At 34.7% G+C, this 26,824-nt stretch overlaps 1 protein-coding gene across 1 annotated transcript in view; it reads left to right on the top strand.

Annotated features, from left to right (window-relative positions):
• Positions 1-26,824, top strand: part of RALYL (RALY RNA binding protein like) — a gene marked incomplete at both ends in the record, with an annotated part of 341,755 nt that overhangs the window by 264,498 nt on the left and 50,433 nt on the right. Inside the window, one exon of the mRNA XM_081265866.1 lies at positions 10,323-10,421. Coding sequence (XP_081121992.1) covers positions 10,323-10,421 — 99 coding nt within the window. The remainder of the gene's footprint in view (positions 1-10,322; positions 10,422-26,824) is intronic.

The following is a 26,824-nucleotide window of genomic DNA, read 5'->3' on the forward strand; positions in this document are numbered from 1 at the left end:
CTGCACCAATTTGCAGTCCCACCAACAATGAGCAAGTGTACCCTTTTCCCGCATCCTCGCCAGCACTTGTTGTTGTTGGACTTCATAATGGCTGCCAATCTTACTGGAGTGAGATGGTATCTTAGGGTGGTTTTGATTTGCATTTCTCTGACTGCTAGCGATGGTGAGCATTTTTTCATGTACTTATTGATTGATTGTATGTCCTCCTCTGAGAAGTGTTCAGGTCCTTGGCCCATTTGTTGATTGGGTTATTTGTTATCTTATTGTCTAATTTTTTGAGTTCTTTGTATACTCTGGATATTAGGGCTCTATCTGAAGTGTGTGGAGTAAAGATTTGTTCCCAGGATGTAGGCTCCCTGTTTACCTCTCTTATTGTTTCTTTTGCTGAGAAAAAACTTTTAAGTTTAATTAAGTCCCATTTGTTGATTCTAGTTGTTAACTCTTGCGCTATGGGTGTCCTATTGAGGAATTTGGAGCCCGACCCCACAGTATGTAGATCATAGCCAACTTTTTCTTCTATCAGATGCCGTGTCTCTGATTTAATATCAAGCTCCTTGATCCATTTTGAGTTAACTTTTGTGCATGGCGAGAGAAAGAGATTCAGTTTCATTTTGATGCAAATGGATTTCCAATTTTCCCAGCACCATTTGTTGAAGATGCTATCCTTCCTCCATTGCATGCTTTTAGCCCCTTTATCAAATATAAGATAGTTGTAGTTTTGTGGATTGGTTACTGTGTCCTCTATTCTGTACCATTGGTCCACCCGCCTGTTTTGGTACCAATACCATGCTGTTTTTGTTACTATTGCTCTGTAGTATAGTTTGAAGTCTGGTATACCGCCTGATTCACACTTCCTGCTTAGCATTGTTTTTGCTATTCTGGGTCTTTTATTATTCCATATAAATTTCATGATTGTTTTGTCTATTTCTACAAGAAATGCTGTTGGGATTTTGATTGGCATTGCATTGAACTTATAGAGAACTTTTGGTAGTATCGCCATTTTGATGATGTTAGTTCTGCCTATCCATGAACAGGGTATATTTTTCCATCTTCTAAGGTCTTCTTCTATATCTCTCTTTAGGGTTCTGTAGTTTTCATTGTATAAGTCTTTCACCTCTTTTGTTAGGTTGATTCCCAAGTATTTTATTTTTTGGGGGGATATTGTGAATGGAGTAGTTGTCCTCATTTCCGTTTCAGAGGATTTGTCACTGATATACAGGAATACATTTGATTTATGCGTGTTGATTTTATATCCTGCCACTTTGCTGAATTCATTTATTAGCTCTAATAGTTTCTTTGTAGACCCTTTTGGGTCTGCTAGGTATAAAATCATGTCATCTGCAAATAGTGATAATTTAAGTTCTTCTTTTCCTATTTTTATGCCTTTAATTTCTTTCGTCTAATTGCTCTGGCCAGTGTTTCGAGGACTATGTTGAACAGAAGTGGTGAGAGAGGGCATCCCTGTCTTGTTCCAGATTTTAGAGGGAATGCCTTCAATTTTTCTCCATTCAGAATGATGCTGGCCTGTGGCTTATCATAGATTGCTTTTACAATGTTGAGGTATGATCCTGTTATCCCTAATTTTTCTAGAGTTTTGAACATAAAGGGATGCTGTACTTTGTCGAATGCTTTTTCTGCATCTATCGAGATGATCATATGGTTCTTATTTTTAAGTCTATTGATGTGGTGAATAACATTTATTGATTTCCGTATATTGAACCAGCCTTGCATCCCAGGGATGAATCCTACTTGATCATGGTGTATAATTTTTTTGATATGTTTTTGAATCCGATTCGCCAGAATTTTATTGAGGATTTTTGCATCTAGGTTCATTAGAGATATTGGTCTGTAGTTTTCTTTCTTTGAAGTGTCTTTGTCTGGTTTAGGAATCAGGGTGATGTTGGCCTCGTAGAATGTATTTGGAAGTTCTCCCTCTTTTTCTATTTCCTGAAATAGCTTGAAAAGTATTGGTGTTAGTTCCTCTTTAAAGGTTTTGTAAAACTCTGCTGTATACCCATCCGGTCCTGGGCTTTTCTTATTTGGTAGTCTTTTGATGGTTTCTTCTATTTCCTCTATTGTTATTGGTCTGTTTAGGTTGTCTATATCCTCCTGACTCAATCTGGGCAGATCATATGACTTAAGAAATTTATCGATGCCTTCACTATCTTCTGTTTTATTGGAGTATAAGGATTCAAAATAATTTCTGATTATCTTCTGTATTTCTGAAGTGTCTATTGTGATATTGCCTTTTTCATCCCGTATGCTAGTAATTTGAGTTCTCTCTCTTCTTCTCTTCGTTAGCATGGCTAAGGGTCTGTCGATTTTATTTATGTTTTCAAAGAACCAACTTTTAGTTTTGTCAATTTTTTCAATTGTTTCTTTTGTTTCGATTTCATGAATTTCAGCTCTGATTTTAATTATTTCTTGCCTTCTACTTCTTTTGCTGTTGTTTTGCTCTTCTTTTTCTAGGATTTTGAGATGAAGTATGAGATTAAGATCCTTATTTGTAAAATGGAGATTAAATAAGATAATTTTGATAAAACATTTAGCACTGTACTTGACACATAGGTATTGCTCATAAATGTTAGCTATTATTACAGTTCTAAAACGTATATGTATAATTCTATTAAAAAATCAGGGATCTCTGAAATAGTGTGGATGATAAAGCTTTATTCTTATAGATAGGGCTTTGAGTTACATGTGAACACCAAAAAAAGTATTTATAATAGAGGGAAAAATAGAAATTATGATAGAATAAACTATGAACAAGATTATTACAGATATTGTTTCAGGTTTTAATAATAAACACTAATAATTATCACTTAAATTTTTAGTATAGACATACTGATACTTTTAAATGTGTATTTATTCATAAAGGAACCAAAATTTTTTCTGATAAATGTGCAACACTAATTTTGGAATAAAAATTTTAAATTTCACAATATAAAATAAATCTGAATATACCAGTAGGAAAAAATATCAAAGAAAATATTTGCTTACTGAACAAGATCAAGGGACTTGTAAAAAGAAGTAGGTGAAATGTCAGATCTTAGAACTATATATTTTCAGATATTAGAACAAAGACTATACATTGAAATAAGAAAAGTTTTCCTTCATATGCATGAAGAAATTATTAATAAAATAATATTATTAGGAAAAAAGAAACTATAGTCTCTCCTTGCCTCATGTAATGTAGTTTTCCCATAATGTGCCTAGAATGAGGCAGGAAGGCTCATCCCAGAGTCTGACTTTGTTCCCAGGAAAATGAGGCAGTGAAAGTGAGCATCCATTCATGCTTCCCATGCACAAGTCCTCATGTACACTTCGCTCTCTTGAATCTCTTAATAACTCTGAATGGTAACTTCTCACAGTCCCTTTCTGCTTTGAAATACATATGGTGGAGTTGATAGCACTGATCTAGGACTGCCTTTGAATTCACCCATCAGAGACCAGGACAGATGCAAAGAACTCAGATAGTGTCAAGGACATCTCCAAACTGCTTGGGCTAAGTTGCATAAAATCTCATTTTGATGTGTCCAAGACCTAAGGCTGGGATTATATTATAAATTTTAAAGAACTTTAAATATAATTTAAATATTAAATATTTAATAAATATCGGTTAAATATTAATGAAAATCTTTTTTAAATATTATATATAAATTTGTTCTTTTATATTTTAAAGGTTTTATAAATTCATTATAAATATATCATATTAAGTATGTTGATATCATAAATAAAATAAACTTAAATATTAAACTTCTTGCCCAAGTCACTCACTTAAGATTAACAAAATAAGTTGAGCAACATTTATTTTAGTGTGGTGTTTAAGCTTGGGGGCTAAACAAGTACTAAATGGCTAATATTCTCATTATTCTGGCAGCAATTTAGAGCAATTAATAAAACTTTTGCTTACAAAGACTTCCTTTTAGGAAGCATCAGATTCTGATTTTGGAAATAAGCTAGAAGAAAACAGGCATCAACTTTGCATATAGAAAAGTAAGTAAGAACAGAGTGATCATCTCAATTAAGATTCTAAGATATAAATCTTAATTTAAAACCAGTCTTGCCTTTAAAAAGCTTTTTACAGATGCCACATTTTTTAATCCATTCATCCATTGAAGGGCATCTGGGTTGGTTCCACAGTCTAGCTATTGTGAATTGTGCTGCTGTGAACATTGATGTGGCAGTATCCCTGTAGTACGCTCTTTTAAGGTCTTCAGGGAATTGTCCGAGAAGGGCAATAGCTGGGTCAAATGGTGGTTCCATTCCCAGCTTTCATGGAGTATTACGTAGCACTAAAAAATGACAAAATCATGGAATTTGCAGGGAAATGGATGGCACTAGAGCAGATTATGCTTAGTGAAGCTAGCCAATCCCTAAAAAACAAATACCAAATGTCTTCTTTGATATAATGAGAGCAAGTAAGAATAGAGAAGGGAGGAAGAGCAGGAAGAAAAGATTAACATTAAGCAGAGACATGAGGTGGGAGGGAAAGGGAGAGAAAAGGGTAATTGCATGGAAATGGAGAGAGACCCTTACTGTTATACAAAATTACATATAAGAGGTTGTGAGGGGAATTGGAAAATAAACAAGGAGAGAAATGAATTACAGTAGATGGGATAGAAAGAGAAGATGGGAGGGGAGGGGAGGGGGGATAGTAGAGGATAGGAAAGGTAGCAGAATACAACAGTTACTAATATGGCAGTATGTAAAAATGTGGATGTGTAACCGATGTGATTCTGCAATCTGTATTTGGGGTAATAATGGGAGTTCATAACTCACTTGTAGCTAATGCATGAAATATGATGTGTCAAGAGCTTTGTAAGGTTTTGAACAACCAATAAAAAATATAAAAATAAAAATAAAGCTTTTTACAGCTTTGTAATGAGAAATACAGATGTGAGAAAGAGGAAGATCCTGTTCATTTGAAGTCTGCGATTCACATTGTAGAAGGACTTGACAAGACAATGCAAGAGTTCCCTTCAAGTACAAGCACTGTGACTGTTGACACTTCCCAAACACTGAGCCACTTGTTAAATACACTGAAGGAACCAAAGGAAAATTCCTGCATGAATTATCTCTTCTCACCTCTTCAGCAGGTTAAAAAGATAACTTTTTTTTAAAAAGAAGACTTTCAATGTAGAATTCATTGTAGTTTGGCACTGAAATCTGAATTATACCAGTCTTCCAGTTAATGAGTTTTTCAAGAGTAAGTTTATTATGAGAGTGACTAGCACAAGGGTAAAATTTTTTCAGACTTTTTTAACTGTATCAGAATAATTTAAACAATGTAGAACAAACTAAAAATCATATTGATATATCTCAGAATATATTATTTCCCAGGTTTGCTTAGGAGATCTGTAAGAGTACATCAAAGATAAAAATACTAGAATTAATACAATAATCTCTTTTATGACACTGGCTCTGTGAGTGAGCTGATCACATACCAGTTAGGCCTGGATCTCAAATGTTCTTGAGATGGATGATATCTATTCTGCTAAGTCTAAACAGGGAGTAAGCACTGTCAGGGTGGAAAAGCTCCAAATTAATCATTTAATTGCTAACAAGTGTGTTTTATTAAATAATTTTCTTTGAATGATGTTTCCCCCCTTTGTTCCCAGTCTTGAACTTGTATTGCCAATATACACCTGCTATTATGAAAACTTTATTAACCTTGTCATTCTTCTTCTTTGGTGGGAGGGGCAATGGGGACTGAACTGAGCCACATCCCCAGCCATACTTTTTGTATTTTATTTAGAGATAGGATCTCATTGAGTTGTTTAGCGCCTCTCTTTTTGCTGAAGCTGGTTTTGAACTTGCGATCCTCCTGTCTCGGCCTCCTGAGCTACTGGGATTACAGGCATGTGCCACTGCACCCTGCTAACCTTAGCATTCTTATTAGGTTGAAGATTCATATTTTATTTTTACCCATGTTTTTTTACCCATAGGAAATCTTACATTTAATAACATATACCGTATATTATACTATTAGCCACCTGCTTTAAGAGTCCAAACTCTGTGATTTGATTTCCTTGATTTGAATGATCTTCTAACATTTTTTATATAGGTGGCATTGGCAGTTAAATTCATCTGATGGTCTATTTTCTCACATAAAGGGGCATCTAATTCCTGGTTGTTATGAATAAAACAATGCTCAAAGTGCTCAGGACAGTGTCTGTTTAACAATGAGTAAACAGAAAATGAATAGCAATTGCAGCTAATATTCTATGCAATGATTATCAGGAGTATGATATTAAAAACTTTAATAATAGAATCATAGGAAAAGAAAAGCAATGCTGATCTATGAATGGTTGGGTAGCAGAACATTAAAAAGTAAAAGCAAAATTATTTGAATACTGTCAAATTATTCGCAGGAATTAAGGAGTTGTCTTAATTCAGGAATTGAGAAGTTAAAGAAATTGATGAGATGGTCAGGAAAAATTTTAAGTAGGACTTGTGTTTATCCTAAGAGATGCAAGAATTCATTTGAGAGGTATTAAGACTGGCATTCCTGGGAGAATGCAGTAGGTGAGAAACAGTAGAGAGAAGATATCACACCAAGAAAATCAAAGATTCCCATCTAGCAAGCTTGAGAAGTTCATTAAGAGACACGAGAGGCAAGCTAGGCAAGTTAAGGTAGGGTATGAGTTCAGAAATTATACTAATACACTGACTTAGCTGCCATCTTATGGATGAAATAGAGTCATTAGTTCATATCTACTTGCCCCTTTTGTTTTGTTTTTAACTGAAGTGGGATAGCATCCAAAATGAGGTCATAGTATAGCCACTTAGAAAGCTACACTATAGTTGAAGCGTGACTTGAAAAAAACAAGATTGAAGAGAATCAAATAAGAATGGAAGAAAATGTCAGGTGAAATCCTTTTCTTTAAGAATATCAGAATTAATAAGTTGATTGGGTGATTTCTTTGAGGATTCTCAATTGGGCTGGGGGGGGATCATGGCAACAGATGACAAAGGTAAAGTCCAGGAACAGTGTAGAAACCATGAAAAGGTTGATGAGAAATAGTCCCTTAGCTTTAAATATGAGCATCAGACATCCTGGAATCATTAATAGCCAATCCAATGCCTGTCTTTTGATGGTGTGGTTTCAATTTTCTATACATCTCCAGGGGAAAAAAGGAATAAGGAAATAAAGCCAATTTTCCTCTTCTAAAAATCTATTTTTTCTTGTTGTCGTCGTTGTTTTAAACTCAGACAGTGCCACCACAAAATTAATGATTTCTTCAGCAACAGCACTTGCTTCATTTTTTTTCCCAGGGCCCTTCAGGCTACTTCTCTGGAGAATATACAAAGTTTCCACAATGCTATTTTTGTAATCTAAAGCAGTTGTGTTTTCAGGCCCGATACTACAACTGTAATTTTAATTTATCAACCTGCCACTCAGTGAAATGCTGTAAAAACATTTGAAAGCTTAAACCCATCATTTATTTCTGCACCTGTCAATGACACTCTTCTGTACTTGTCAAAATCATTTAAACTGCACCATGATGGCATATACAATATCTCCAATAAATTGGGTAATCAATCATGTATGTGCATATTTTGACGGTGATGTCTTGAATGCATGGGCTCCGGGACACATTTTAAGAAGCACGAAATCATTACTCTTCAATAATAAAATAGTCTAGTCATCAAAAAGAGTCATCCTCAGTCCTTACGAATAAAATATGTCTCAGGAACAGAGCGTCTGATTGTGACTGAAATGGCTTTTCTTTCTTCAGTGAAATGTTCTCCTCAGGGAAAAGGAAATAATTGCAGATTATAGCAGGCAGGAATATAGTGTTACATGGAGGGAAGAAAATGCATAGGATCATTAAATAGATTTATTTAAGCTCTTTTTATAAAGAAAGCAGTGGTGCAGTACTTTATAGCTGATGATATTTCAAAAGAGTGTTATCAGCACTTCCACCACTATCTAATTTGTTCATATAATAAAGTGTCACATTAACCCAAATGTCACAATTCATATCAGTTTTACATTGAAAATTGGCATTGTTTTATATCATAGGCAACCTCTTCCTCCCCAAAATTTGGATGAGATCTTTGATCATAATGTCATTATGTCATTAGAGAGAGGGAGATGAAAAGAGAGAGGCAAAGACAGAGACAGAGAGAGAACCTACTCAATCATTAAATCCATTCTACCCCCAAACAAATATGATGTTCTATAGGCTATGAGTCTATTTAAAATAAAATGTTATTAAAATTGCAAAATTAAATAATATTGGCTAATGTTTGTATCCTCTAAACTCTTGTTTGTAGAACAAACTCAATCCTCATGGCTAAATGGGTCTAAAAGGACAAGTCTTACAATCCCTTTAAAGTCTGTGGAAGGCTTATGAACACTTTATATCACACATTTCTGAAACAATTTGTTTTATAGACATCATATAGCCATACATAATAAATAAAGAAACATATTTGACATGCATAAGTTCTCACTCATGGGAGGAGCTAATCTTAAGTGGTGTTAGGAATCAAATTTAAATCCACCAAAACTTTCAGAGGTGTATTAACTTACTCAAATACTATTGTTTCCATATTGCTACCAGCACTTTTTTCATAGATGATGAGGGTTTTTGTTTGTTTAAGTACTGGGGATGGAGTCAGGGCATTACCCATGCTAGGAAAGTGTTATTTCACTGAGCTACATCCCCAACTATAGTCATGGAAGTTTTTAAACTATCAGGCTAGATTGGAAAAAGTAATCACATAGTCTGACTGATGAAAGAAATATTTATTGAATGTCTATATGAATAAAACAATGTAGATATCATGTATAGAAATACTACACGAAGAGAGAGAGATTGATTCATTGTACAACAAGGACTTAGTCGCATATACTTTAAAAAGCAACCTTAAAAATGATGTCCTTCAGTAGATGAATGGATTAAAAAACTATGATACACACACACACACACACACACACACACACACACACGCACACAATGGAATTTTACTCAGCAATAAAAGAGAATAAAATCATGGCATTTGCAGGTAAATGGATGGTGTTGGAGAAGATAATGCTAAGTGAAGTTAGCCAATCCCAAAAAACAAACACTGGATGTTTTCTTTGAAATAAGGAGGCTGATTCAAAGTGGAGTAGGGAGGGGGAGCATGGGAGGAATGGAGAAACTCTAGATAGGGAAGAGGGGTGGGAGGAGGAGTTAGCAATGATGGTGGAATGTGATAGACATTATCCAGAGTACATGTATGAAGACACGAATTGGTGTCAACATACTTTATATACAATGAGAGATATGAAAAATTATGCTGTGTATGTGCAATAAGAATTGTAATGCATTCTGCTGTCATTTATTTTTCTTTTAAAAATCAATAAAAAAATACCTCACTAGAAATGAAAACACAAAATAAAAAGTGCTTTGATTTCATTGATTTGACCACCTTTGACCCACCTCAAAGGAAAGAAAACTATGTAAGCTCTCTTAAAGAGAATAAATTCTTTCCTTTTTTAATAACATAAAATATACTTAAAGCTGAATATCTAATTGAATCATACTTGATTATCTAAGTAATTTCTCAAGAGTGTAAATAACATTCATCTTAAGAGAGTTCAAAATTGATTATCCTTATCTGTGTTAGTCAATGAATCTTTACTGATTCTCATATGGATAAAAGTGACATTATCACTCTTTTAATACAGGAAAGCTGAGATGTAGAGGTATGATAATATCTCCATGAAGACATACAAAACATTTACAGCCATTTGGGAATGAAGCCAGTCTGAGGCCTTTGCTGAAAGAGCTGCTAATTTCTAATACTAACACTATGTTCCCTTCTGAGTTTCAGGTTCATTTGAATCATTATGGATGTCTAAATAATAGCTTTAATTATACAGGAAAATAATCACATACATTAAAAGTTATTTATTACTTTTTGGAGACACTGTGAATCTCAGACTTGCATTATAAAAGTGCTAGGCAAGTTTTAAAGGCTTACTTCTCAATCACATTCTGATCACCTTGCTAAGAATGACTGATCTTTATTTCATCAGTCTCAAAATATGACCTTTTCAATGCTTTTAATGCCATTTTCAAAGCACAGAAATACTTTTTGATTCAAAAGGATTTTCTGCTTAACTCTACAGAACAAATCAGTTACCACAGTATAATCAGTAACTGCCAAATATTAGCAAAAGTCAGGCATTACTTATTCTTTAAGAGCTTTTTAGAACATTTTTCTTTTAAAGCTCAAAGTATCGAACAGCTATATCTTGTCACATGCTAACCAAAGTAGACATTAAAATGAAGAGTTAACCCCCAAATGTTTCTTATTTTTAGAAACCTCATTACTTCTTTGGTGCAATTTTTATTAGATCACATTCAAGATACACTACAGGCCACATTCAACTTCAAAATGAAAGTTATTTCATTGCAGTGGTAAGCAAACCTTGACTACAGTTTCCCTTTAGCTTCAATGAAAAGCATGTAAAAGATGAAACACTTGATGGGACATTTCTTCAGATATTGGCTAAATTATCGTATCATGCAGGCAGTATTTCAACGAAGTGTATGCTATAAACCAATTGGATCTTAAAAATCTTGAAAGCCTTGTAAAAAGTGAGGCTCCCCCAGAGAAGCTATTTTAAAGATATGTTCTGTAAATCATGGTCCTTTGATTATCCTCATTAATCTCGGTAGGCCTGGAGCAGGCTAAGTACTTCAAATTCCCATGTAAGACCAGCAAGTCACAGATTAAGAAGATGCCCAATAAATCAAAGCATTCACTCCTAGATTTCTTTTTTTTTAATATTTATTTTTTAGTATTTGGCGGACACAACATCTTTGTATGTGGTGCTGAGGATCGAACCAGGGCCACACGCATGCCAGGCGAGCGCGCTACCGCTTGAGCCACATCCCCAGCCCACTCCTAGATTTCTTAAGTTGCCAGCTTTGACTTTGAAGCTCTAGAGAAAGGATTGATAGTATTGATGGCCTTGGTGCAATGAACAGCTGTCCAGTTTCATTAAGTACCTCCATTCATTATTCGACAGGCACTGTGTGTATGAAAAGTATGATGTGGTAACAATGTCAGCTGCTATTCTCTACTAGCCAATGAGACAGGGACAGTTTCCTATTAAATATTGAGCTTTCTTTCCATATTGTAAAGATCACAACACTAAATGGTTATTGCTGCAGAATTCAGTATTAGATGTTTATTTTTGACAATGTCAGATGAAGAGTGGTATTAAGTAAGATAGATTTAAATATATCTAAAAGATTCTTCATATTCTTCAGTTTACTTTATTTTGAGAAACACTGTTCAATGCTTAACATTGAGACTTGTGAAGTACAAACCGGGGGTTAAAAACAAGAAGTGGATATTACAATGCCATTTTATTCTAATTGAGACTTCTTTCCCAGGAATGAATGAATATTAATTAAGTTATATTTAGAAAGGAGGTATTCGGTGCAAAAGTCATATTGTAAAAATGCCCAAAGTCATATTGGTAGATGCAAAGCAAAATTAAACAGTAGACCAGATTCTGATACTTCTCATAGTGGATTCAGTAAACAGTGCTGATCAGTGAATCATTTTATACCAATTCATGACTAGATAAATAAAGCAAGAGTAATTTTTTTTCTGTAGTGCTGGGATTGGACACAGAGTCTCACACCTGATAGGTAAACACTACCAAAGAACAAACATTTGAAAACTTTTACAGCATGTTGACTGTGCTGTGACATCAAGGTATATGATTTCATACAAAAGTCTCAGACTCTGATGGATCAGAAAATTTTTAAATTAAACACCTGGTCTTTTATCACAATAAGTTGGGAAGCTTTGCACAAGACTAACTCTTTCCCTTCAAGGAGGTTATAATCTAATTAAGAGGATAAAAGGAATAAGCTGGCATCTGTAGTATAAGGAATTGGTTAGGAACTCTAACTACTGGACAAGAAAAAACAAAATAAATAGATACCTGTCCCACACTGCATGACTTTATAATTCTTGAGGTAATAAAAAGTTGTGGACTATTAATACACGATGGGATGTAAAGCTAGGCAGTTTCTATTTGCACTATGGAGATAGCCAGTAGCACCATGTGGCTGAACGAAAGGGTATCTTACAAGAGACACTGGATGCATTCATCTATTGAAGGGCTTCTAGGTTGGTTCCACAATCTTGCTATCGTGAATTGTGCTGCTATGAACATCGATATAAAAAATGTGGCATTTATACACAATGGAGTATTACTCTGCAATAAGAAATGACAAAATCATAGAATTTGGAGGGAAATGGATGGCATTAGAGCAGATTATGCTAAGTGAAGCTAGCCAATCCTTAAAAAACAAATGTCAAATGTCTTCTTTGATATAAGGGGAGTAACCAAGGACAGGGTAGAGACGAAGAGCTGGAGAAGAAGAATAACATTAAACAGGGATGATAGGCGGGAGGGAAAGTGAGAGTTAAGGGAAATTGCATGGAACTGGAAGGTGAGCCTCAGGGTTATACACAATTACATATAAGAGGAAAGGAGGAGTAGGAGAAAAATTATATAAGTGGAAGAAACGATTTATAGTAGAGGGGATGGAGAGAGAGTAGGGGAGGGGAGGGGAGGGGAGGGGTGAGGGGACAGTGGAGAATGGGATAGACAGCAGAATACATCAGTCACTAGAAAAGCAATTTGTAAATCAATGGAAATGTAACTGATGTGACACAGCAATCTGTATACGGGGTAAAAATGGGAGTTCATAACCCACTTGAATCAATCTGTGAAATATGGTATAATAAGAACTATGTAATGTTTTGAACAACCAACAATAAAATAATAAAAAAAAAAAAGAGACACTGGATGAAACAAGACAGAAAATTCAACAGTTGTTACCTTAAGGGAAATGCAAAAGCACAGACCACATGTCACCTTTCTTCAACTCCCTCTCCCTTTCCCTTCTTTAACCTTCCCTTTCCCCTTTTCCTACCCCTCTCTTCTCCTGCTGACTCCCATCCCTTCTCTTCTCACCCCCTTTCTTTTCTCCGTTCCTTCCTCTCCTCCTCTTCCAGTCTTCCAGTTCTCCCTTTTTTACTTCCTCCCCTGTTCTTCTTTCTATCCCGCTTTCTCCTCCTTGTTGCTGATGCTGCTTTTATTTCTTCATTAAAAAAAAATATGTTCCCTTTTCTTTGCAACAACTCTCACCAGCAGATAGGAAATGAATACCTGTGACATGTTTGCTAGGTGCCATTTATCACATGAAAATTCCTAACACTCCAACTGGTCCTTGGTCCTTATGCTTCACAGAAGATTAAATATTCTACCTCTACCTTAACCACCTATAGAATATTAGGAAAAGACATAAATTCCATTATTTTTCAATATTACACCAGGATGAGACTTCTCTTTATTTGCGAAGTTCAGCCTGTCTGAGGAAAATTACCACCCAAATGACCTACAGATGGCAGTTGACATTCCCAGTAAATCCCTAGGACCCCATCCCATAGTGCTGCAATGAACCTCACCAGGCAAAAAGCTCTGCAAATATGCATGTGTGCACAAGCACACACACACACACACACACACACACACACACACACACACACATACACACACCAACCAAGTTTTGGCACACTGCTTTGAGATCTGACCAACTAGTAAAGAATCACCAGACATTTGAGAAGACATTCAAAGAAAGAAAAGCCCAAGAGAAAATCCACACAAAGAGAATTCCACAAAAATACAGAAAATATAGTAAGCATAAAACTAAATGGAACTAAACAAACAAAAAAACTAAAAGTAAAGCTTATAATTAATATCCTTAAAAAGAGGAAAATGTATTGCAGCTTTATTTGTAAAATGTTATGTAAAAGTACATATGGAGGATAAGAAAAAACTTCCTGGAAATTAAAAGCATTTTAGCTGAAATAAAAAATTCTATAAAAATTTGGGTATGAACTTAAAAGATCAAGTAGATATCAAATATTAAATATTTTAAAATAATGAGAACCTCATCTCAGAAGTTCAATATCTAGCCAATGAGGAAAACATTCTCAAATGCTGTAGAAATATGTTCTCAAACTGATGAGCTTTCAAATAAAAAAGCAGTCAGCACAGTAAATGAAAGATGACCCAAACTTGGGCAGACTATAGCTAAGAAGACAATAAATGTGAAAATAGCAAAATAAAAGCCACTTATACTGAAACCACCATTTGACCCAATTTTCCCACTCCTTGGTATATATCCAAAGGATTTAAAAGCAACATACAATAGAATGCAGCCGCATCAATATTTATAGGAGCTCAATTCACAATAGCTAAGCTATGGAACCAATTTAGGTGCCCTTCAACAGATGAATGGAAAATGTAGTATATATTTACAATGGAGTACTACTCAACTATAAAAAATGACTTTATGACATTTGCTGGTAAATGGATGTATCTGAAGACTATCGTGCTAAATGAAATAAGCCAATTCTCAAAAACCAAAGTTTGAATGTTTTCTCTGATATGTGGAAGCTAATTCATAAAAAGGGGGGGGGATAAAAAGAAGAATAGAAGTTTAGTGTACTAGACAAAGGGGATGGGTAAAGGAAAGACAGTGGAATGACTCTGACATAACTGATATAATTTTCCTGTGTACATATATGAAAATACCTAAGTGAATCTCACCATAATGTACATCCACAAGAAATCTGTTTTTTAAAATGATGATGGGTAAATGGTAGAAAGATCAGTAGAGTAGGGGAAAGGGAGCAGGGGGTGAAGGGAGGGGAGAGGAAGAGGAAGTACTGAGGACTGAAGAACAAGAAATATTCCATGCTTTTATAATTATGTCAAATGATTCTACTGTCATGTATTAAAAGATCCAATAAAAATATTTTTAAAAAAAACACTTGGAAGAAGAATGACATCAGAATTTCTCAAGATTAGAACCATGCAGATAAAAGAATAATGCCTTCAAAATTCTGAAGGAAAATTATTTTTAGCCCAAATATTTAGGCTATCAATCAAGTCAAACACATTATCAATCAAATCACAAAGACAGAAAAAGATAACAGTAGACTATTGTTTTTACAAGTAGTTATATTCTATAAAGTCAGTGCAAACTCTAAATAATCAAGCATGGGGCCCATTGTTCCTAGAATAAATACAGGATTAGGTTTCTGGAAGCCTCTGGTCACAGTTTTGCCAGCCATTCAATAAATAACCATGCATATGTATGTTTCTAATTGAAGACTACTTACTTGATATGTACTGTTAACCCACTAACATCGGATTCTTGGTCAATAACTGTATAGTTCACATCTGGACAAAGCTGATCTAACATGTGTCTTTTCTTAAGGCACCTCACAATCCTCTTGCACTTAGGAACACTAGACAGTCCTTCCACACTGTGCTGGGGGCCATCTCAAAAGTCAAATCAACAAACACAAGCACAAAAAGGAAAACAAAAATCATGGCTTTAAGTAGATCACAAAACAGATGGCTGTATATAGTGTGAGAGCAAAAATGAGGTGGCAGAGTGCCACCTTGTTCAACTTCAGCTGGGAACGTGCACATCAGATGACTTCAAATTTGTATAACTCTTTTACACATGTGTGAATAATTGAGAGAACTTTGCCAGTATTGGTTTGGGGGTTATAAATCATTTTGCAAATTCACAAATAGAGAATCCACAAATAATAAGGATCAACAGGTTTTTTTGAAACCTAATTATTCACAAACCCTTTCTAATAAATCTACAGACAGTTGTTCCACTAAAATTATTGAATGAAAAAAAATTAAGGGAGGTGGGGTAGGGTGGGGTATCTAACACAAAAGAGAAGCAAGTTCTAAGGTGAGGAGGGGTACAAGGACAGTGGCTTTGTGGCAGACCTGTGAGAGGTCTGGCTTGTAGCAGAATGATGGAGAGCTCTGGGAAGAATGAAAAAATTAGACAAGTATAAGGGCCAAGTAAACAACAATTTGTCCAAGAAGAAAAGTTAATCATTGCACAGTATATTACTCAGCTATGAATAATATTTGCATAGTTATATAGAAACACTAAATGTTGACTTAAGCAAGACAGAAAAGAATTAACAAGGGGAAAAAAACATGGAAGCTTATGAAAAAAAATTCTTTTGTACAAGTAAACAGCAGTATTCTGAGGGCTCAAAGAGAACACATTCCCCTGAACATGGTTTAATTCTAGAAACTGAAGAACGTTACACAAAAGGTATGTTTTCTTAGTTCCCATAAGGCTAAAACCTGCCTCTAAGAAACAGGAGTAGGTCATAAGAAACTGATTGTTAACAAAACCTCAGAATCAATATAATGCTTCACTTCCAGTAGTTAATGGAAGATTTGATGAACCGGGGTGGAGGACGTCAGTAAATAATTAGAGACAAATCTAATCAATAATGTCTTAGTCAGCTTTTCCGCTGCTGTGACTAAAGGATCTGATCAGAACAACAGAAGTGGAGGAAGAGTTTATTTGAGGGCTCACAGTGTCAAAAGTCTTACTCCACAGAAGGTCAGCTCCATTCCTCAGGGCTCAAGGTGAGGCTGAACATCATGGCGGAGTGTGTGGCAGAGGGAAGCAGCTCACATCACTGTGGTCAAGAAGCAGAGAGACTTCAGCTCCAGACACAAAATATACACCCCACAGCCACGCCCCTATTTAACCACTTCCTCCAGCCACATCCCACCTGCCTCTAGTTACCACTCAGTTAAACCCATCAGGGATGAATTCACTGATGGGTTAAGACTCACCATCCAATCATTTCTCCTCTGAACCTTCCTGCATTGTCTCACAGGTGAGCTTTTGGGGGATACCTCATATCCAAATCATAATAAATAGGGATTTTCACAAATTTTCCCTAAGCAAAATAGAGAAAAATTAAAGTGGCAGAAATGAGAACAAAGGAAAAGAAATGGATTAAAAAACCATCATGTTTAACTTATAAATAATTTATTCCCTCTCCCAAATTTTTGTAGAATGAGTCCATAACAAACGGTAAAATATCATTCATTGTTTTTATTCCAATGAGGTTGAGGTTTTCAAAATTTGAAATTAAAATAAAATAAAACCTACAGGCACCCATCCAAAAAGAAAGGCCTACTCAGTTTTCTCTGTGATATATACGACTGTGAAGACAATAACAGGGCATTTTCAAGGTTTTAAGACAGTAGTTCTATGTTCACCTGTACCATTTTTCATTTGTGAAGGAAACAGAAAGACATCAGTATAAAAGTTGTGCCAGTACCAAAGCCAGACAAAATTCTGTGAAGATAGCTACTCATCATGTTTTGTCTACCTCTGACACCAGCATTCTAAGAACCTAACCTACACATGTACATTTAACAATTATTTAGCTATGCTCTTTAACTACGACTGTCATAAAAGGGGTGAATGGATTGTTGAAAATAAATATGAGTGCAAAAATTATGGTGTTGGAGGGGTGGCACAGTTGACATTTCTAAAGTTCAGCTGGTAAAATAAAAGATGAAAGTACAAAAGAAATAGTAATATGAGGGAGAATAATAATATAAAGTGGAGGAAATCTTTTACAAATGTGTGGGGGAAAATAATAGTTACAAAATAAATTATGCTTATAGAAGAAAGTCATAATTGGAAGAGTGCAAATCAAATCAATGGGTGTTCAATATGCTACTTTTGCTTCTATAATACTTGTAGGAAATACTCATCTTAGGTAACATGTGTTCCATGCAACAGGGGTTTGTAATAAAAAGAATACAGAGAACATTTATGATAAGTCAGATATTTTAGGAAAATAGGTGATTCCAAACACCATGTACATGTGCACAGTGGAATGATAAAGTTCAGAATATAGAGATGTGCTAAAACCATCAAGCTATTTTTACAATACTAATGGCAATAAAAGCTATCCTCCTGATTTTAAGTTAAATTCTTTGGCTATTTTATGTAAAAATAATATTTCTCACTTGTCTTAGGCATATATTCTACTGCATTTAAGTAATTTTCTTTTTACTATTTTACTTTAAATATATTACAGAGAGGGGCTGGAGTTGTGGCTCGGTGGTAGAGCGCATGCCTAGCATGTGTGAGGCACTGAGTTCAATCCTCAGCACCAAATAAATAAATAAATAAATAAATAAATTGTGTCCAGCTAAAACTAAAAAAATGTTTAAAAAATTATATTACAGGAATGCCTCTTAAATTTTATTAAATGCCTCTAGCATCTACTAATCATAATCACCTTTCATTTTTACAGATTGTGTTGATAGATTTCCATACTTGAACCTTATATTAATTTCCTCTTTGGGACTTACTTTGGTTTATTAAGTTGCTCTTTTTCTAATGAGGAGATCAGAATGGAGATGTTTTCTTTCTCATCTTTCTTCTTCAAAACTGAGGGCATCTAAGGCTATAATTTTTTTTTTACATCAGGTCTTCAGTATCCCATAGATTCTGAAAGAAGTATTTTTATTTCTATCTAGATAACATGAAAGCTCAATTTAATTTCTTCCTAGATCCTACTCCAGCTTAATTGAGGAAAGTCAAAGAGACTAGAACTGGTACTAAGGGAAAGGGAGCCAAATTTTGGTGACCAATTTAATTTCCTCTCTTCTCATTTCTTCCACTTTACTTTTCCTAAACCTACATGTGAATATATAAATGTTAATTTTAACAATTAACTTATTTTAATAAACTTATAAAACTTGACTTGGAAACTATGCAATTAATTCTGTTCTCTGTAAATCCCTAACAAATGATTCTTGGGCGTCTCTTGGAGTGCATGTGTCTGTGTGTTACATTAGATCATGCAATGTTTTGTCATTGTATTTTCCATTTTATGATTCTGTTGTTTTCCTACATTACTAAAAGCTCAAGGTATTTGGAACACAATATTCTATTTCTTTGTTATATTTAGCAATAACATTTTTCCTTTAATAATTTGTCTGCTTTCTGTAGCCACAACAAATAAATTCAATTCCTCTTCCACTAAACAGCCTTTCAAATATTTAAATAATTTTCTGCCTTCCTTCCCAAAGGCTTTCTTCTCAAAATCAAGCATCCTTACTTAATTCAACCATTTTAATATAGACATTGTTTTGAGGCTTTTTGCCATCCTAATTTTCTTTATCTGTATGCATTCCAATTGTTCCAAATCCTTCTAGAATTGTACTGATACATATTAAACTAAATATTTCTAGTGATGTCTCAAATGTGAAAGTCCACTGGAATTATTACCTTCTTTAAAAAAGTCACTATATTTAATGCCAAGTACGATTTCATTAGCTTTGTGGTTTTGTGTCAAACCCATGGTTTATATTTTGCTTGCAATGAACAAAACACTAAGTATTTTCTCCACCAATATTGGTAACCCATAGACAATTTGTTTATACTCTGGACTTGAATTAGTCATATTGATGACTTTTTCTCTAATTTAGAAAACCAAGTTAACTTTAACACCTACCCAGAGAACTTTTTAAGACAATTAAAACATTTGATAAATGTAAAGCACTCAGTAGCTGAGAAGTAGTTAGCATTTTAGTAAGTATTGACATTATTATCATTGATTATCAATTATTATTATTAATATCATACCTTTTAAAATCTTAGATATTTCACAAATTAAACTCCACCATGAAGAATTGTGCAGTTGATATTTTTACCCTTGGAGGAAAACTTTAGAAAAATCATTATAGTCCAATAAGTTAAATCATCATCATCATCATCATATCAAATGCATCAAATACATAAGATATGAAAAGTATTTACTTATAATTTGAAAACTCATATCCTTTGACTACATGTCATATCTGATAATTTTAAACATGAAGAACACAAAAATGCCTAAACCAAGTTGTGTCCATCAGGGTCCAGTCAGGAAAATAAAGATAAAAATCACACCAGTAATTTTAACAGCAAAATAATTAATATTAAGAAATATGGGCTAGTAAAAGATAATTAAGTCCTTTAAATCAGTAAGATATTGCAAAAGAATATTGGACTAGAAAACAAAGGGAACAACTACTACCTCTATGTCTGAGGGAGAGGAGCTAAGGAAGGAACTTGAAGAGACACTCTCCCCAAGGCTGAGATTCAGATTTCATTAGACAGAGTATGGGTGAAGCCTACTGAATGGCACAGAAGTGTGTTGGGATGTTGGTAGACTGGACTTGTGTTAGATTTTCATCACCATGACCAAAATATCAGACAAGAACAATTTGGAGGAGGAAATGTTCATTTTGGCTCATAGTCTCAATCTCAATACATGGTCAGTCAACTCCACTGCAAAAACATCATGGCAGAAGGACATGGGAAAGGAAAGCTGCCCAGATCATGGTAGCTGAGAAGCAGAGAGAGAGAGAGAGAGAGAGAGTATATGCACAAACAAGGGGCCAGGGACAGATATAGTCCAAGGCCACATCTCCTGTGTCCAACTTTCTCCAACAAGGTCCCACCTCTCAGTAATTCATTTAGCTATCAATGGACTAATCAGTAAATGGATTGATCCATTGAAGAGGTATGAGCTCTAATCATTGCCTGAAAGCCCCAGTTCAAAACCTTGCTGCATTAGTGACCATGCTTTCAAAACATGAGCTTTTCAAGGGATATTACAGATCCAAATCAAAACAGAAGGTGATGCATAAGAAGCCTCCTGCTGGGATGCCAATGTTTATTACTGAGTCTCTAATACCCTGCTGGTAGCCATGCCACAGAAGCAAGAAGAAAAGTCCATGGGAAACTGGGAAGGGCACCCTTTCCTCTTCTGTGTTTTGCAGTTTTCCTCCAGTACCCCCTCCTGACAAACCCTAACATTGTGCCCTGAGCAGAGAAATGTTTATAGGATCCAGCTCTATTATCATAATGCAAGGAACTGAGTCAACACGTTGATTAATGAAAGAAAGGTATAACCTAATATGGCAATTGTAATGGTCCAAACATTCTAATATTGATACTTATGTGTTTGAAGAATTTAATGTAAGCATTTTTTTCCTATGGGAAGAAATATTATAACAGAAAGTTTCAAGGAAACTTTCTAACTAATTAAATGTAAACATCTAATTAACAAATTAACAAAACATCTATTTTGTGGCTACAAATACTCTGCCTTTTTAGTTCATCATCTAGTGAACAGACTTATAAATGGTTAAATACTAATCTATGGCTAGATAAAATAATGCATAAGAAGTTACAAGAATGAGATCTGCATACTAATGACTAAATTTAGTTGAAACAAGGAGATAGATAATAGTCTACTGGATTTTGACACGAGTCCTCCTAGAATATTTAACTGAAAACTTCAGTGTCAAGAAATTCAGATAAATTAGATTAAGTTCAAAGAAGAAAGACGGGAATGATTAATGGAATGGAAGGATTGGCTTGTGAAGGGGAAAGGCTAACAGAAATAAATCTATATAAATTAGCTAAGTGACAAGAAAAGCAGAGCACTGACAAAGCATGAGTCAAACGTAAGTACAAGAAAGACTATAATCAAAGGATAGCACAGAAAATAGAATTTAACCTCATTTGACAAATTTTATAATTGGGAAAGAAGTAGAACTTGAGTTAGGCCTTTAATAACAAATACACTTCCAAAAGAAAGAAGATACACCATATGTTAATGGGTGGACAGCATAACAGAAAACTTACTGTTAAGCAACTGAGCTAATGGAAAAGCTTATGTAGAGGTACAAGCATGTCTCTACCTGACAACAAGGAGCAAGAATAATGCCAGACAGAGAGCAGATGCTGAGAAATGCTGAAGGATTCAGTAATTGAATGCATAGGGAAAGAATGTTGAAGGAGTTGCATATTGGAGACTCCTAACATTGAAGACTCTGTGTTACCTTATAGTCTATGGGGAGTAACTGGAGAGGTTTTGTTATTGTTGTTGATTTCATTATTATTATTGATAGTTAATTAAAAAGAAATACTTCCAAGTCATTAACAATAAACATGATAGGAAGGAGATGTAGAAGTATTTGGGATCAGGAATACTGGTTTGTGGATAGTTGTGCTGGTCCAGGTGAGACTATATTTATAGTTCTGTTACTGAGTACATCATGCTGTGAATGAAGAGAAAATTTTCATTCTCATTGCAGCATTATAAAATAATCATGAATTGAAGAAAAAATATATACATATTTTCACATTGTGCTAGAATGGAAGACAAAAGTGAAAACTAACACGATTTTGGAATGACATCTTTAAATATCCTCCCTATCAGAATGCAGCACAGAGAAAGACAACAACATACTCTCTATTCCAGGTGACACTCCCAAACTCAAAATCCATATTAACTCAGCTAGAACAGAGAGAAATAATTCTCCTTCTTTTCCTCCTTTTTTCTCTCATTTCCAAAATTTGCTTTTCACACATCATGCCACTGACATGTCTTTCAATTAAAGTACCAACCTGTAATGTGTAAGAGAGTAAATATTATTCAAACATATGAAAGATCAGAACCCTTACATGGATTTGGTAGATTATTTTAATATTTTGAACATCTTTGCCACTTTCTATAAGGTCAGAGGCCCTGATTTATAATTAGTCAAGAACTCTAAAAATGTCAGAATTCTCTAGGTATCATTCACCTTCTCCCCATTCCATAGGAATAAATTATTTTGTCAATGATATTATACTAAAGAGTTTATTGTTTGAATTTTGAATATATGTATGTATGTGTATTCACCACACATACATATACCATAGTAAATACATATTTATATGTTTCCTAACACATTAGGGAAAATGGACAGATTTTTGTTCACATATCTTGATAAAACTTATAAATCTGTTCAAGTATGGATACTCTTCAAGTATCAAAAGTATTATGATAAGCTGGGTACAGTGGCGCACACTTGTAATCCCAGCAGCTCAGGAGGCTGAGGCAGAAAGATCAAGTGTTCAAAGCCAGCCTCAGCAACAGCAAGGTGCCAAACAACTCAGTGAGACTCTGTCTCTAAATAAAATACAAAATAGGGCTGGGGATGTGGCTCAGTGGTTGAGTGCCCCTGAGTTCAATCCCTGGTCTAGAGAGAGAAAACAAAAACAAAATACAAAAAAAAAAAAACAGTCTTCACCAAGCACAGTTCATACTTGTCCCACATTGTTCTACTGCCTTGTTTTTTGTACTGGGAATTGAACAGAGTGGTACTTAACCACTGCGGCACATCCCCAACTCTTTTTTTTTTCCCTGGGGCTGGTTTGAATTTGCAATCTTCCTGCCTCAGCCTCAATCACTGGGATTACAGATGAGCAGCTACTATCTCCATTGTTTGACCACTCAGAAGAACCTCATTTTTTAACATTTATTTGCCAAAGACCTACCCTTTTATGAGGTCCAATCAGAATGTCATCTTTTTCATGAAGGTTTGTTTGATCACCATTCCCACTAGCACATCCTATTCCTTTTGCCTACAAGCTCTCGTAGCAGTTTTTAATTTCTGTTTGGACCTTTATTGAATTCTGCCTCACTCTACAGTTGTATGTGTATATGTCTAATCCCTCATATTTAGATTGGCATACCTTGAGCTTCTTCTGATGTTATTATCCACAACTCCCAGTATTGTACCTAACTTACAATATGTACTCAGTAATTGATTATTCAATTTAATTTAAGGAGCCAGATATAATAACTGAGAAGCCTCTAGTAATAGTTATTATTGGCAGGATGTCTTCTAAAAAACCATTAAAATGCACCCTGCTTATTATAGGGAGTTTATTGATTTTTTTTCAGATTATGTTTTAATGAAGTTCTATGAGGGAAAATAAAAAGAAATACTTTGTGTATTAGTCTACTCATGAGATTGGCTTTATGGATTCAAAGGGATTAAATAAAATTGATTGCATATATTGGAAAGCCCAATAAGCTGTTATTTCTTCTTACACAAATGAAAAATTTTAAATCAAATTCCAGGAAAGTTATTTGTTCCTCATTTAATCTTAAGTAAATAAAGGGTATGGATGTATAATTCAGCACAATTACTTTCACTATTCTGATTTCCCAATAAATTCTAAGGGTAGCTGAACTATTAGAATAAAGATACATTCACAAGTAGAATAAAATTCATATAAGTACACCAGATTTTAAATAAATAATATGAAATTCTTATTCATATTAAATACTTCAAACCATCATTTTACTTTTCTAGAAAGTCAACTACCAGGCCACTGTGACCATGATCCAAATGACAAAAGTCCTGACATTTCCTGGATTTAGTTTCCACCTGGACACTGTCCTAAACATCTTATCATCATTTTGTTTTTAGTGGCCTACGAAATAGATTGTTAATGTAAAACTGTTGAAATGAAAATTACAAAATTTCTTTTCTTTAAAGGCAAATAGATTAGCCCATTGGCATGAGACCACTACACAGTTTATGAGGGAAGAAAAATTGGGGTGAAAGAAAAATTGGGTTACAGAGCTGGGGACTTCTGGGGAATTGAGGCAATGCACAGACCACCCTCCCACTTTCAAACCCTGATTCTTGTGAAACAAGTCAGCAAGATTTCAGACATGTTGTTCAGAGTAACAGGTATGAGTTTATTGAAAGGACAGGAAAATAAAAGGGACACTCTCAAGGGAGAAAGTGGGTTCTCTCAAGGCAGAGAGGGACAGTGTGCCTCTTCTGTACTCCAGTTTTATTGGAGAACCCAGAGAAGTTTCCAGACAGTTGTTCCCAGTTCTACCTCTTGACTTTTGACTGACAGCAGGATGACATCAGACTGTCACTGCCATGACAATACTAAGTCACTTTGGCCCATGCTGACCAGTTCTATTTGGATTCTTAACCATAAATTCTTATAGATTTTATAATTGTAAGGAATTATCCTTATCTTCTTGAGTTTGGGGATCTGGTCTATGGGAAGTGTCACAAAATCTCCCCTTTCAGGGTAATTTGGATTTCTCTTATCAGCATTACTTTGGCCTGCAAATAGCAGGTAGTTTGCTGAGGAATGCTGCAGATTCATTGCTTCTTATAAAACAAAGCATGTGGGGGTCAGCACAGTGGGCCCATTTTATAGGATTATTCCCTTAACCTCATGTTCCCACCACTCACATTTGTCTGTCCCCTATAAGTAGGATGGTATTTTCATAACTGAAAGACTCACTTTTTCCAGCAATACGATTAGAGAATTCATTAAATACCTTTTCAACCTGAATATGAGTCCTAACAATGCAGTCATTTAACAGCTAATTTTATATAGAGATTTACATAGAAAGAAAAAACAGGGATTTTATAAATGAGAGAAAATCTGGCAAGAGTAACAAAGGTTAACAGTAAATAAGTGAATAAAGGATGAAAGGATGGAGAGGAAAGTTAAGAAGGCTGAGAAGCCTAACTGACAAGAATCTAACTTGTCCAGGAGTTACCTTCCATCTCCTTGTGTCTCTTCCTCTTTCTTGGAAATCCAGCTTGATTTTATAGCTTGGGACCTAAGCCAACTACTGTCATGGCATTTCTGCTTAAAGTCCAAACCATTAAGACAAAAGCAGCCTTAGCATCATTGTCGAGACAGGTCTATTTGTGCATTTCATTTCATTTTTAACTCTGACAGGTAAAATTGAGTTCATGATGGCAGGCAGTGGAACATGAGGTCAAACAATTCAGAATACTTAGCTATTTCTGGTTCTTGTAAATATGTCTTTAGCAGTCAGGATTGAACAAAAAATAAGTGAGTTGGACAAGATAATTTAAATGGATAAAATTGAATTCTTTTTTTCCCATGCATTTTTAAATTTTCAGAAAGCTATTAAATTATTGAAGCAATTCCTAAAGGTGTAAGAGACATGAATGGAATCATTACTGTCATCCATATTAATAATACCTTTATTAATTGGTCAATGAATCACACTTTCTTCTAGCAATTAAAGTCTTCTGAGATTATAATATTTGAAAAAGCCTCAGAAAAAAATATTTAAAAAACTCAGCCATGTCTTCTCTATGAACTTATTTGGAAATAACTTTAGAAAATCCTGAGAATTTTCATTATAGGAAAATGATTGTCTCATCAATCAATCACTATTTAATTCATCTACTATGTTTAGTACTATGTCTAGTACATAGTAAAATTCACCTATACCTATTAGGATTAGTAACTGCTCAACATTGTTTATTACCATTATTATAGTGATTGTAAATTTCTGATTGCTAGACACTAGTAGGAAAATGAAACTGGGAAGTAAAGACCTAAAGGGACTTTACAAATTGAGGAAACCTAGGTAAATATTCAGATGAATTACACATCTAAAATTAAATGTTCTCATCATTTTAATAACAAACTTTCTCTTCAATGCTTCAGGAAGAAACATTATGTACACTAAGACATTAATATTATTAAATGTATTTAATTAACAAATATCTACAGAAAATAGATACAGTAGGAAAAATCACAGACTTTGGATTCAGAGAACCCTCTTCTTAGCTGTTGGAAAACTGATAAAAACACTCATTGAATGACTACAGTGTATCAAAAACAAGAAGATGGTTCCTTATACAAGAAGGTGGTTCCTTATTCCATTTTGCAAAGGAGGTTCAGAAAGATTAAACAGGTGGTTCAATGTCATATCTAGTAAGTGGCAAGCTGGGGTCCACACAGAAGCTATTTTTCAGTTCATTTCTTGCACATATATGACCTAGATTCTTTGCTGTCTCCTCCTCCTTTTCTTGATGTCTAAGGCCTAGAATCCACATGAACAGCCTTCTTTCTCTACACTTACTCCCAAAGAACACCTCAACTTTTCCATAGCTTCATTACTATCAATATGCTTACACCCAGAATTATTTCCCCAGCAAGCCCTATCTTTGGGGCTCCTCTCAGATAATATGCAATTTCCCCTGAAAGTGTTTCTTAACTATGTCATAAGC

The sequence above is a fragment of the Spermophilus citellus genome (assembly GCF_964194105.1).
Source record: "Spermophilus citellus genome assembly, chromosome: 14".
NCBI lineage: Eukaryota > Metazoa > Chordata > Mammalia > Rodentia > Sciuridae > Spermophilus > Spermophilus citellus.